Genomic DNA, 13632 nt, shown 5'->3' on the forward strand with positions numbered 1-13632 from the left:
TTTCTCCCTTTTTACTGCAATTCTCTCTCTGCTCATTGTAAATCGCCGCGTCAAATATAAAAATATTCACCTGGATTGTCCAAAAAGGCTTTAAGCACAACATCAGACAAAAACAAAGCTAAAACGTTATTTGCTTTGTAAAGGAAACTACTGCTATATAACAATATTTTAGACAGTAAAGGTTGACTCTGTCATGTCACGTTTTATTAGTGTATAGCTTGTGAAAACAGCCGTTTCTCCTCGTTCGTCGCCGCTGGGGAGGTTTCGCTGGGGAGGCTTCCTGCAATACCTCAAATCATTCTACCACATAGAGACCACTGCAGGTCCCATTTTACCAAAAAAATGGGAAAATGTGAGCTCCTTATTTCAGTAAGCCTTTGATTTTGTATACATTTGTATATCTCGATCCTCTGCTCATTTTCTCCAGCATTAACCTGGTGTATCTTTTGCTTCACAATCGCTGCCTCTTTAAGACACTTAAGATATAAGTGCGTTTACCGTGAATGTTTGGCTTTGTAAATTTTGGTTTTGAAGTACAATTACTAATTAGAACTGCTTGTAAATAGTGCATTGTAGTGTGAGTAGTGACTAGGTAGTGTTGTAAGTACTGAGTATTGTAAGTCTTTACATTGTAAACAGAGTAAGTACCTTAGTCTATTGTATTCTAAATATTGTATTGTAAGTAGTGTAAGTATCGTAGTGTTTGTAAGTATTTTTGATTGTTGATTGTCGATTGAATAAATGTTATTAAAGATAAAAAAACAAAAAAAACAAAAAAAACAAAAAAAAAAAAGGTTTCGCTGGGGTTAAAATGAATGTTCTGTCATTTCAACTTATCTAAATGAAAAAAGACTGGGTCAATTATTTGAAATACCAGGTGAAATAAAAGCAATGAAACTGGGACAAAAGTGTAAACCTTCTTAGATTAAGGCTTGGATAGGGCATTAAAGACCTCCCCCCTCCCGCTTAAACACATGACGTTAAACACAAGATTCAACTTGAAGTCTTAATCATGACTATTTTTTCCCGGAGAGAAGAAAGTACGAAATTTCTTCAAATTGAAGAAAAAACATTTGAATCTCCCTTTTGTCACAGACCTCGTCCCCGGGAGCACGTCCTCGCGGGCGCACGTCCCCGGGAACCTTCATCAAGGACACGAGAATGTGCCTGTGTTGTCATAGTACCCCGTCAGATTATAACATTCCAGAGGTAGGGCCGAGATCTCGAATCTTTTTCAGATTTTTTTGTTACTGGTGTTGTTTTCTTAGCGTCCTTTCCCTTACTTATCAATGATTTCGACCACTAATGATTATATGACTTATAGAAGACCATCGCAAGTCTTTACATTACAAGCCACGGCGGGACATTTGTGCTGGCAGCGAGACGGATTCGTTTTTAGAATCTACTTCAGTTAAGGGTTTGCACAGGCAGTCCACACAATGTGTGTGTGTAACCGATTATTATTTTCTGGTAAATGTGGTGGATTTACCATTTGGTTCACCTATAACGATATATCGCTAAGTATGTTTATAAATCAATGTCTTGCTTGTGGTGTATCGTCGCCCTTTCGCCTCAAAAGCGGTTTTTGAGGGATTTTGAAGGAAACTTAGTTCGCCGTTTACTGTTCTAAATACAGCGAACTAAGTATCCTTCAAAATCGCTCAAAAAACCGCTTTTGAGGCAAAAGGAAGACGATATACCACAGGTAAGGTAATTCAACATTTATTTAACATTGATTTATAAACATACTTAACAATTATTCCACGAGGGCGCGTTGGATATGAGATGATAGATAGCCAACGAGGCACATAGCGCCGAGTTGGCTATAATCATCTCATATCCAACAACCGCGAGTGGAAAATTGTTTTATTAAAAACGCCCACAAAATCTCGTTGAATCTCCCCGACTAGAAAAAACCGGAAAAGACAAGGGACTTCCGCTATTCACATGTCACACGTCTATCAAAACTGTCAACGCGCGAACGGACTCGCCTGGACTGCATGAATGAAAAATCAAAAAAAATTTAAGTGACAGCCGTCGAAATTAGTCAAGAGAAAAACTATTACCTCGGTCGCTTGTTATGAAGTTGTTTGTAGCCACAAGCTGGTTTTGCTGAATGAGAAAAGAAGCTATACTGCCGCCTCGATTGCTCTAGTGAATGGCTGCATAGCCTGTATTTGTAGTTGGTTACTTTTTAGCTTGTGATTTATATTCTTGATGTCGGATAAACAAGCCGCAGTTATCTATCGGCGAGTGACTCGATCGGCGAATGGCTTCGCGATCATGAAGAAACAGCACTTGTCTTCTTCCGTAGCTGGTCAAGGTACTTTAGTTCCATGTGTTTTTCGACAAACTTTCAAACAAGCTCCTGTGGCTTTTTCGTTTGTTTTACTCTTTTTTCCTTCGATGAAATTGCATTTCTAGTACGTCTAAGAAATGAATTAAAACAATTTGCTTCGGGCACCGTTCTATCCTTCGCGAAAAAAAATCGCAGCTAGCTTCCAATTTTAAACTGACGCGTTCACCGACCATATATGGAGAGCATGGTATAATCGCTCTTATTATACAGACAAGAGTGTTTTACTGGAAAATATACCACTCGTAAAATTCATAAAAACTACATCCGGGACCTGAGTGGTTTATTTTCCATGATCTCACACGTGAGTTTATCGATGACGTAATTTCGGTCGTTTCCCCCTATTATTTTGTCGACGTCTTTTTTTCTGTATAATAAAAAGAACATTACACGGCAGCTTGAAGATATGAATTTTATTTTATCGTGGCAAAAACAATATTTTACTCACTCGCTGCGCTCGTTCGTAAAATATTGCTTTGCCACTCGAAAATAAAATTCATATCTTCGCGCCACCGTGTAATATCCTCTCTATATACCATAGCGGCTAAGCCAATCAAAATGCTAGAATTGCATTATCCAACGATTCAGTTTTTAATAATTAGCGATATATCGTTATTGGTGAACCGAACGGTAAATCCAGTACATTTACCAGAAAATAACAATCGGTTACACACACACACACACATCGTGTGGTCCCCCCTGTGGGGTTTGTTGATACATTGTGCACGCGTCAACAACGAATTATGAGCCTTGTTCTTTTCAAGTTCCAGCTATTCAAAAGATGAGTGGATCTCAGATCTTTATCATTGCAATTATTTGCTTTTGTTGAAAGATAGCGTTTTCTTAATAGCGGTAACTGTAGAGCAGAGTAATGCTCAGATAATGCTATCTATGATTTGACTAGATCGAAAGCCTGCAAAGCTTGTTTCAAGAATATCTGGGTGACGACACACGATGCTGATGGGCCTCACCCGACTGTTCGGAGCACTGAATTTTTTTTTTATTTGGGTAGCAAGGGTGACGCAGTAGTGAGAGCACTCGCCTCCCACCAATGTGGTCCGGGTTCTAATCCCGGCGTGGACGCCATATGTGGGTTGAGTTTGTTGTTGGTTCTCTCCTTTTCTTCGAGAGGTTTTTCTCCGGGTGCTCCGGTTTTCCCCTCTCCTTAAAAACCAACAATTTCAAATTCCAATTCGACCAGGAATCAAGTAGACGAAGAACCACTTTGTAGATGTGCTACCTCCAAATCATTATTTATTTATCTATTTATTTATTTTACCCTGAAAAGTTCTTACGTGGCGGGGGACCCCAGAAGGTCTTTCCGTTTGTTATTATCATGAGAATCTGCTCGTTTCGTTGCGACTATTCCACTCAAAGTTGCAACAGCAGAAATCTCCTTCTGCAGCAGTTTAAGACACGTGACACGTAGAGACACATACTTGAATCTACGCTCTGAAGATGTTGCACTACTCTGTGTAGGTAACATCTTCGGAGGGAGGCCGGATTCCTGCCCATGTTGCTTCACTGTTCCTCTTGCTAACTAGGATCATATCCATTATCTCAGAGCTACAACTAAGAGATTCAGTGCTTTAGATGTGATAACGCGAATATTGGCCATAGTTTTCGGTACACCATCATCTAGTTATCACACCTCGAACTGAGACGTTTAATCGTGTGAACACTCAGGGTCTTCAAATGTTGGTTCACGCGGTATCTTGCTCAATGCGATCTTGTTCAAAACTTGGAGGAGTCTCTGGAAGTGCTGTGGAAAGGTCACTTTGATAAAGCTGTTCGTTTGATGTATCACTTGAATTATTTGGTAAATTTTGTCCGTCTTCTATTTCGAAAGGTTCTGTTTTTGTTATCAAGCATTCCTTCTTTTCTTCTTTAAATATTTCTTAGGCACCACTAGTTTTGAGTTTCTTTCGTGGTACTTCATCTATGTTTCTTTACTTTTCTTTAAGTCATCTTCACAAACATCCAAGAAAGAGTATTGCAGATCCAAGAAGGACTGAAAGATAACCGTTTTTTTTGTTGGTTATTTAGAAATGACAATACTTAGAAACGAAATTAAGAATAATGTTTTTTTCTGATTAATACTAGGTTTTAAAAATTTTAAGAAAGAATGTGATATAAAAAGTCAATTCAAAGAAACATTTCGCGAACTTTGCTTGACACAGTAATACAAACATTTCAGTTGTCAAGTTGTACTAAGTCGTATTATCACTGGACATCTCTTCTTATCATATCGCCCAATGTGAGGTAATCCAAGACAGTCTTCGAGTCCCGATTCCACGCTGTGGAATCCGGATTCCTTGTCAGTGGAATCGGATTCCGGATTCCAACCATTAGTGGTATTCCGGAATCCTTAAGCTATATTCCGGATTCCAAAGCCCAGGATTCCGGATCCTACAAGAAAACTTCTCGTATTCCGGATTCCACAAGAAAAAATTTTCCGAACTCCGGTTCACCTTATTTGGGATGAATCATACGAGTTTAAACACTAAAAGAAAAGAAATGATACACTCGTATAAAAACGTAAGATATTTTGGAATGTGTTTGGTCGTCATGTCGCCATACTCACTTTTGTGTAAAGTCCATATATCTGGGATATTTCTTTCATCGTGAGCGAGTCGCTTAGAAGCTCATCAGAACGGATGAGTTCAGCCTGCAAAATAAAGCATTGTTCAAATGAGGCAACCAACTAATCAAAAAGTTAGGTCAACAATGAGTTAATCAAACTATTCTTAAGCTAGATAGTTAGATGCTGTTTTGATCACTCATAGTAACTTAGTAAGTCCGTCCCCCAGCCAGTTGGTCAGTAAGTCAGTCGCCGATGTTATAGTAATCTCTCATCCAGGCATATGGTCAGTCCGTCAGTTCGTCAGTCAGTCAGTCAGTCAGTCACAATCAGTCAGTGAGACAGGCCGATTCAGTTAATCAGGCAGCCAGCCAATCATTTAGAAAGTCAGTCAGTGAGCAGTTACTCAGTAGCCAGTTTGCCAGCCAGTTGGTCGAGTAAGCCTGTCAGCTTGCCAGCACAACCGTCAGTCAGTAAGTCATTAAGCCAGTCCTTCACTCATCCAGTTTGCCAGCAGTAAGTCGGCAGCAAGTGACTCAGTACTTAGTCATTTAGCCAGTTGGAAAGTCAGTCATTCGAGTAAGGTCAGAGGTAATTCATTGTTAGCAATCATTTAGAATTCAGTAAACAGTAGTAGTAAAAGAAAGCAGTCTGTCACTCAGTGCACCAACAGTCAACAGTCGGTAGTACGTTACAAAATAATTAAGTTTAAGGCTTCGTTTTAGTCAGAAGGCGGTCGGTCGGTTATACCTGATGAGTGTTAGGAATTGCGAACTTTATCTTCTTTAACTGCGGATGGACATCGGAGATAACGAGTCGGGAATATCTAGTTAAACAACAAAGAAAACATAAATGATGCTTCAGTGTAAGAACTACAATATACCCGGTCACTATTATACGACTAAATAAATAAAAAACCAATAACAGGAGCAGCTACCTACCTGAGAATACTTGAAACATGAAAAAAAATCCGATTGAAAATCCACAAAATTACCCACGAACGCACCAGTCAGAGATATTAAGAAGAGGACCGAAGCGAATTTTTTGACGCTAAGCATCATGGGAAGGCGTTTCAATCCTCCTTAAGAGATCAAATTTGCAGCAAGTACGGGAAGCAAATTTCGGGAATTTGATAAGTGAGGTTATGAGAGTAGTTCATTCAGCGCTCAAAATGCGGAAAGATAACGTTTGGCAAAGAGTATACTCGACTACGGTTACTATTTTTTCCTCCGGCCTAGTTTGTTTGTGTTAGTTAAAATACTTCCTTCAGCACAGGTCGAATTTTTCAACCTGCTGATTTAGAAGACAAGGAAGTCTCGTCTGTAAGACGTCAAAGTTTTGAAATTAAATACTTAAGATTACTTCAACAAAAGCCCTTCAGCAAATGCGGACACAAAAGAATAACATTGTACTCAAATTGCCAGTGATACGTTCCACTTGAATGTTAATTAGGCGTCATTAGGGTACGGTAGATCAGTAAATGCGGCAGAAAATTTATCTGTTTCGTAGCCCGATTATTTGGCGGCCGAAAGGATAAATATCGAGGACGCGCTCAGAGAGGAGCTAACGTCTTTCAGGGATATCTCAATTGAGAGATCCCTTAAAGACTTCCTTGTGCGCAAAAATTGGTCGCTGAAGCTTGAAATTGAACTCGACCGGTTTTCTTTCCTTCAGCACCGAGGGTCAAGACTTTTACACTGTCCTTATAATTAGCGAATCGGACACAAAAATAAAATAAATCAAAATACTTGAGTCTTTAAACCTGCTTGCTAATTGGGTAATACAGTAACGTAGGAGATAAGAGGGGATGCAGTTTCCTGGGGGGTGCTGCTGGGAATTCTTGGTGGGGATCGATGCCTCCTGGTTCTCCAAATCCCGACCTTATTTCAGATCAAAAAAACCCACATCTTTATACCTGGCCTCTAAAATTCACACCCGTTTTTAGACCTGGCGTCTAAGAAATTATGTCATCATTTATTATGTCCTATACTGTCGACATGATACGAGTGGAAAAATACTTTTCACAACTTGTACGAGCGGACTGAGTTGTCGCGACTCGACATACAGAGTTGTCCGGAGTGGGAAATGCATCTCGACAGCTGATACCAGTTTGATAGTTTCCCCTGCTAAGAATTAAACTTGACTCGTGACAAGGAAATCACGACAAATGCATCTCATTTAAAGGGGATTTAGAAATTTTGTTACTCGTGATGTTGGCAAGAGACCCCGTCAATGATATTCGAGTCGTACAAGTCGTACGAGTGGAGAAAGTGATTGTCCACCCGACAGAGTTAACTGTGGAGTCGAGAAATGCATCTCACTAAGGGGACTTGAACATTTTGTTGCTTGGGATGTTAACAAGAGACCCCGTGGAATGATAATCCTTGTCCTCCCGACAGAGTAAATCGACAACTCTGCCTGTCGAGTCGAGACAACTTGTCCACTCAGACCGGATCTTGTTGGCCTCTCTGTTTTTGTCACGTATTATGTGATCTTTGCTTCTTCCGTTAGCATTAATGGCGAAAACTATCATTTCAATCTAATATTTTAAAGCCTGCATTACAGCTGATACGGGAAAGGCTTGTCAGTCAAAGTGCTGAAACGGTGAAAAGAAAAGAGTTGGCGAATTGCCTTTCGACAACCAGTTCAACCATTAAAGTTAGTCAGCGACGTTACCCCAGCCTGTTAAGGTATCTCTTCTACCGTCCACTGCAGGGAAAAAATGGTAAGTGCATGCATCTTCATCAGTTGCATTGATTACTTCATGTTTCAGTCATTTTCAAATACCGCCATGCAGCGACTAGCCTATGATGGCTTATTCTTATACTTTAGCGGTTAAAGCGGCTGTTTGCCACTCTATTTACTATCGTTTTTTAAAAAAAGGTTAAGTGTCTTCTCATCAATAAAATTGATTTCCCAAAATAATGGGCCAGTTTTGTTATTTTCTAAGGACGCATGAATTGAAACTTACAAATAATGGTTAGTGCTTCCTGGTGAAAGATGTTTGATATCTTCTTCATAACTTCTTCAAGAGCATTTTGTGTATGGGTAAAGCCACTTTAACACAGTCCTAAAAGAGCAATATGCTTGTGACATATCCCCTGAATAGTAACCCCATGAATGACCTTAAAATGAGCGGCCTTCGAAGTTTCAGGGGAAAAGGCTACCAGTTTTGTTCCAATTGTAACTTGCACGATACATATTATATACACTATTCCGTTGTCTATCAGCCTTTATAAATCGTTAAGGTCTGACACTCAATGACGTGTATGATGGACCCTCTTTCGACCCTGACGTTAATTGCAGTCTTTTTTGCCAAAAAAAAACGTTGTTTACAATATAATTATTAGAACTATCCCTTAAGCCACCCTTGTACATGTAGAGACAACAAATATCCCATTATTTTCTTTCAGGCTTCTATCTATCTGCCAAAAATCCTGTTAAGCGTTCTCCTTCTCTTCAGTATCTCATTCCAAGTGAATTGTATGGTGAGTGCTTTGACATCATGATTTAAAAATAAAATTAAAAAAAAGACATATTGAAATCCGTCACATATAACCAGGTACTAATATATTTTGTCCATCTAAATCTATGTTTGGCGTCCAGAAAGTGCCTAATTTCTTTCACTTCCGCATTTTCAACTTTTTAAGCATTGCCTCGTGTACCTGACATTTGTTTGTTTTCTTTGGATGTTTAATAGGCTGAAAGGTATGCACTTCAGTTCACTGAGGAGAGCGTATCTGTCAGGGAAGAAATAGATGTAGATGTTGATAACGGAACAGAAGTGATACGTGTACCTGGACATAATAAACAAGCCCCAATGGAAGTGATGAATGACTTTGTTGCGGTAAGGATGATTCTTACAACTTGCTAACTTTCTGTTTTTTTGTTTTGCTTTTTTTGTCACAGTGTTTCTGCTTGTTTGAACTGGTTTTAACAAATACATGCTGGCAATTTATAAATTGGATAACTTCTCAATATATCAAGTTATGAATCAGGACTCCATTCGTGCAAATCTTCAATGCCGACAATTAAGTAGACGAGTGTGGCTTTCTCTCAGCTAGTTCATTTGTGTCTTGATTGCCTTATTTTTTCAGGGTCTGACAGCTAAACGCCTTCCATTATCTAAAGAATGTTACGTGTCTAAGTTGGACCCAACGTTACCCACTTCACAAAAACTGAAGCTTGACTTGGACCTGGTACGTTTTGCTTGTTTTACATAATAATAATAATAATAATAATAATAATATATAGATTTAGCCAGGGCTAAAAGCGAAGCTCTGGTTAATAATACGTGTAAACTAAAAATATTAAATCTTGTTATGCTAAACGGGGGACGACAATGAAAATGGCTTCAAGACTAAGGGCCTGTTTACATGGAGTGGGGGACCCCGGTCTAGTGGGGTTGGTTTCTTTTGCTTTCACGCTCTGGGGAACACAAAACAAAAGAAACCTACCCCACTAGACCGGGGTCCCCCACTCCATGTAAACAGGCCCTAATAGATCTAATTAGCAAAAAAACAAATTGCACGTGCAGCACACTTTTTCTTCTAATTGGCAAAAAACAAATTTGCACGTGCAGCACGCTTTTTTGTTTTTCCCTTGCCGTTGTTTTGCACGACTACAACGCTGTTTTGTACGACTAAAACGTCAAACTTCCTAGTTACACACTATTTTTATGGAGAAATTGTCGTATGTGCTTACCCAATATTTTGTTTCCAGTGTTCATGTTCGCTTTTATTTTTCACTGCCGCTCATTTTCACCTTGCTGGCCGCTAGCATTTCTCATTTTCTCACCGCCGCTTTGAATTTCCATGTTTTTCTTCCAACGAATTTCCAATAACTCGCTCTAGCTCTTTCTCTGTTATCCACGTTAGTGTACACATAAAAAATAACGCCGAAAAAGACACGACTTTTTTCTTTCTAAAAGTCCGGGCGGCCATGTGATTTCCTTCCAAATAAATCCTTGAGTTGCATTTGGCTTCCCATACCTGTTGATTGAGTTATTTTACATTGGTGTGCCTGTGGTGCGGACGGACGGTCGCTCGCTCGATCGCTCGCTCGGTGTACGGTCACGTGATTACCAAATTTTCTGGGATGGGTAGATTACCACATTTCCTTAGTTATGGGGCTCCGCCCACGCGCGCGCTTCGCGCGCGGGTGGAGCTCCGCTAATAATAATAATAAAAATAATAATAATAATTATTATTATTATTATTTTATAATAATAATAGCTGCATACTCCATTAACCTAGTGAAGGAAGTCAACTTGCTAAGACACTGAAAGATACGAATGTCACCCGTAACTATAGAAAGATCGCAAAAATGGATAATTTCTCAAAACTGTGAAATAGTAAAAAGGTTCACGTTGCATTGACAGTCGTTGTTTAGCTTCATTAAATAATTCACAGAGATTAATTCTAGGTAAATAAGAATATCTTTGTATTTTAGATTTTAACTTCATGAATATTAATTTTCGCCTTAAATTATTATCATCGAATTTAATTACCCTAGTTATTGTGCATTTTATTCTTAGCCGTATAGCCTTTATATTTTTTTCTGCTGTTGTAAATAGTATATACATAATTGCCTAGGCCAGTAGGCCGGCAATTGTATTTTATTCAGGACGATACTTTTCATGATAACTTATATTTAACTTTGTTCACATGAGAAGAGGCAAACAATGAATAAGAGTCTGGTTGCTTTAAAATGACTGTACATGTCAGTGTCAAAGCAATGAACTAGGAAGATTATTTCATTACATAAAGAGAGTTCAGTAACGATGAAAGATTGCTCATCTTCTGTATTTTCTTAACTTAAGCCTTTTATTTTTTGTTTAAACGTCTAAAAGGCAACTAAGCAACCCTTGTCCGATGAGAAAATAATAAAAGAAACAGCCACAAGAGTCTTGGGCTTTGCAGACAGGTTGGCATTACCGCAGACGATTCTGGACTTCTGTGGGAGTCTTCCCATCTACAACATAGAAGAAGTGCCAGTGGATGGGATGAACGACTCTCTGTTAGAGATGGAAGGTACTAACTATCAGACTGCTAATTTGTTGTTAACAATTTTCTTTTTTAACAACTGTTGGATGAGGACAAGAAAGATCATTACGTAGATCAACCATCGAGATCTGCATAAATTCATATCATAAGAAAGCCGAATATTAAAGCGGAATAATGGTCACCAGACAAGACACGTAAAAATCTAACCAGAAACGGTTTTTTGATGGCGCTCTTTACACAAATACCGGCTGAAAAATGTTTGAAATTGTTTGCCCTTTTACGGTGAACGGTTAACGGAATAATTGTATCTAGGTTATTCGTTGTTCCTGGCCAGTCTTTTTGTCCTGGCTCATTCATTATTCATTTTTGATATTAAATTTTAGCTCAATATTCACTATTCATTACTACTTTACATCAACTTTGCCTGGTAAAGACCAAATCGTGCCTCTCTAAGCTCGGGATGTTTCGTTTAGATTTAACGTCCCTTTTACCACACTCCATGATACGACCGAATTAGGATGAGTAGGGAAAGTCTAAGTAACAGCTCTAGGGCCGGAAAAGTACTGAAAACACAGGACCGCCGTATACCTTGCTTTCCAGTTCTCTTTGGAAGGCTTGTCAAATTGCCATTCCGATCCGGTCACACACAGGATCGTATCGCCTTAATAAGAGACAGCAAGAGATTTTCTACCATTAAGGTCAAGTAATACGGGCAACATTTTCGCACAACTTGTCGCGCAACATTGTCACGGTTGCGTTGCAAGTTAAAAAGAGTTGTTGCCCGTATTACCACCTTCGCTCTCAACTTGTCACACAACAAATTTCGATGTTGCAAGTTGTGACAACATGTTGCACAAAGTAGACCTGAGTTCTACTTTTTGCAATTTTATCATTTGCATCACAACTTGCTACACTTCACAGCACTTGTGATTGGTCAATTTTCCCATACCAAAAACGCGGGAAAGATAGTGAGTATAGCGCGCAGTTGACCGTGGGCATATCCCTTGGCAGGAAGTAAGCATGGCCGAGGTTGTGGAGGTTGAGAATGCTGAGACCCAAGATTGTGAATTTATTAGTGAAAAAGTGTAAAAGGCCCAAAGAAAAGATTTGAGCAAAGAACTTGAAAAGCACCCGTGTCGGTCGGAAACTTGTGGATCAGAGTATAAAAACAAGTCAAGCAGGTCAAGAGCTCTGGATGAGTTATGTCAAAAACTTAACATTCACCAAACTGTCTTAAAAAACAACTACATAGCCTTAGAACGGCATTGACAAGGGAAGTAAAGAAAGAAACCACAGAAGGTCAACAAGCCATTTTGTTTGCTAACAAAAAAACACACTGTCGACCAATCACAACGCATGATTTTCTCAAAGAGCCGCAACTTGCAACATCGAAATTTGTTGTGTGACAAGTTGAGAGCGAAGATGGTAATACGGGCAACAGCCCTTTTTAACTTGCAACGCAATAATGTTGCGCGACAAGTTGTGCGAAAATGTTGCCCGTATTACTTGACCTTTAGGGTGACCAGCGAACAATCGGGTGCTCTTTGGCACATTTTAGGCGGAGTTTATTTTCCAGTTGAGATAAATTATTATCATGCATGGCTCATCTCAAAGCGCCTCCCAGTTGCTAAGATAAAACGTGATGAGGACCTCGAGTTGCTGTTCGAATGGTTCAGTCGACTCTTCTTTGTTTATCAGTGTTCCTCCCATTTTTAAATAAAAAAATTGCAACTCCCCTAGAAATGATAACAGTTTCTCAAGGAGTCTGCGTTTATGATAAGTCCATAAACATCTATCCACCGTTATCGAACACGTGGTGTGGCAATGCTGTGAGGACACCACCGACTGACAACTTGTACAGTCCAAATATCAATGCTTTGTATTGCATCAGTGGCCGGGGTATCATTTCCGAAAGTACTCTTTTGTTTCTCGGACTATTACCAAATGTGGTTAAAAAAGAATACTTTCGTCCTTTGCTAAATTTTCATTTCTTTACTTCCATTTAAAAAGTGAATATTACTGAGTGTGTTAATCAGTTATTCATTATTCCAATGACAAGACTTTATTCACCATTTCCACATAGACCATAATGCGTCGTGTTTACCCCCCACCCAAATTTTGCATAACCATTGTTTCCAATTTCTCCTGGGTATTACAGTCGTCCAAAGAGAAATCGAAGACAATGGTTATGCAATTCTGTTTTTTTGGAGGGGGAAGGAGGGGAGGGGGAAAGAACACTTAATGACTGGTCACGAGGTAAGCAGTTAGAAACATTGAGATTTGAGGAAAACAAATTTACTGAAGGGACCAGTCTTTAAGCAATTTGTTATATAGTTGGAAATTTTGAAGCTGGAAATTCATTAAAAATCGCTGTAACGGCGGTCGTCGGTCAGCATTCGCGGGTAACAGTGCCGGCGTTACCCTCTGATGTCATAGATTTTTTGCAATGTTGCCCGATCAGAGATTTTGGCGGGAAACAGTTTCATTGTTAGATGTCATGTGACCTGGAAGTAACCAATGAGACAGCACGCTGTTGAGAAAAAATTTCCAGCTATATAACAAGGTGCATTATGGTCTATGTGAAAATAGTGAATTATTCATAATTTTAGAATTTCTAACTCCAAATATTCATCATTCCTTATTCATAAGTTTCATTTTTTATCAGTCAGTGTTCCGCTTCCACCTTCAAC

General features: G+C 39.2%; 2 protein-coding genes across 2 annotated transcripts in view; one reads left to right on the plus strand and one right to left on the minus strand.

The window, feature by feature from the left end:
- Positions 1-3982: 3982 nt before the first annotated feature.
- Positions 3983-13632, minus strand: part of LOC140930535 (polycomb complex protein BMI-1-like) — a 37444-nt gene continuing 27794 nt past the window's right edge. Inside the window, exons 9-10 of the mRNA XM_073380261.1 lie at positions 4941-5024; positions 3983-4367 (exon numbers count right to left, since the gene is read on the minus strand). Coding sequence (XP_073236362.1) covers positions 4296-4367; positions 4941-5024 — 156 coding nt within the window. The 3' untranslated portion in view covers positions 3983-4295. The remainder of the gene's footprint in view (positions 4368-4940; positions 5025-13632) is intronic.
- LOC140929917 (uncharacterized) overlaps positions 7148-13632 on the plus strand; it is a 7956-nt gene continuing 1471 nt past the window's right edge. The window contains exons 1-4 of the mRNA XM_073379606.1: positions 7148-7207; positions 8638-8784; positions 9035-9136; positions 10789-10969. Of these exons, the coding sequence (XP_073235707.1) occupies positions 7148-7207; positions 8638-8784; positions 9035-9136; positions 10789-10969 (490 nt within the window). The remainder of the gene's footprint in view (positions 7208-8637; positions 8785-9034; positions 9137-10788; positions 10970-13632) is intronic.

This window comes from Porites lutea, chromosome 3 (genome assembly GCF_958299795.1).
Source record: "Porites lutea chromosome 3, jaPorLute2.1, whole genome shotgun sequence".
Lineage (NCBI taxonomy): Eukaryota > Metazoa > Cnidaria > Anthozoa > Scleractinia > Poritidae > Porites > Porites lutea.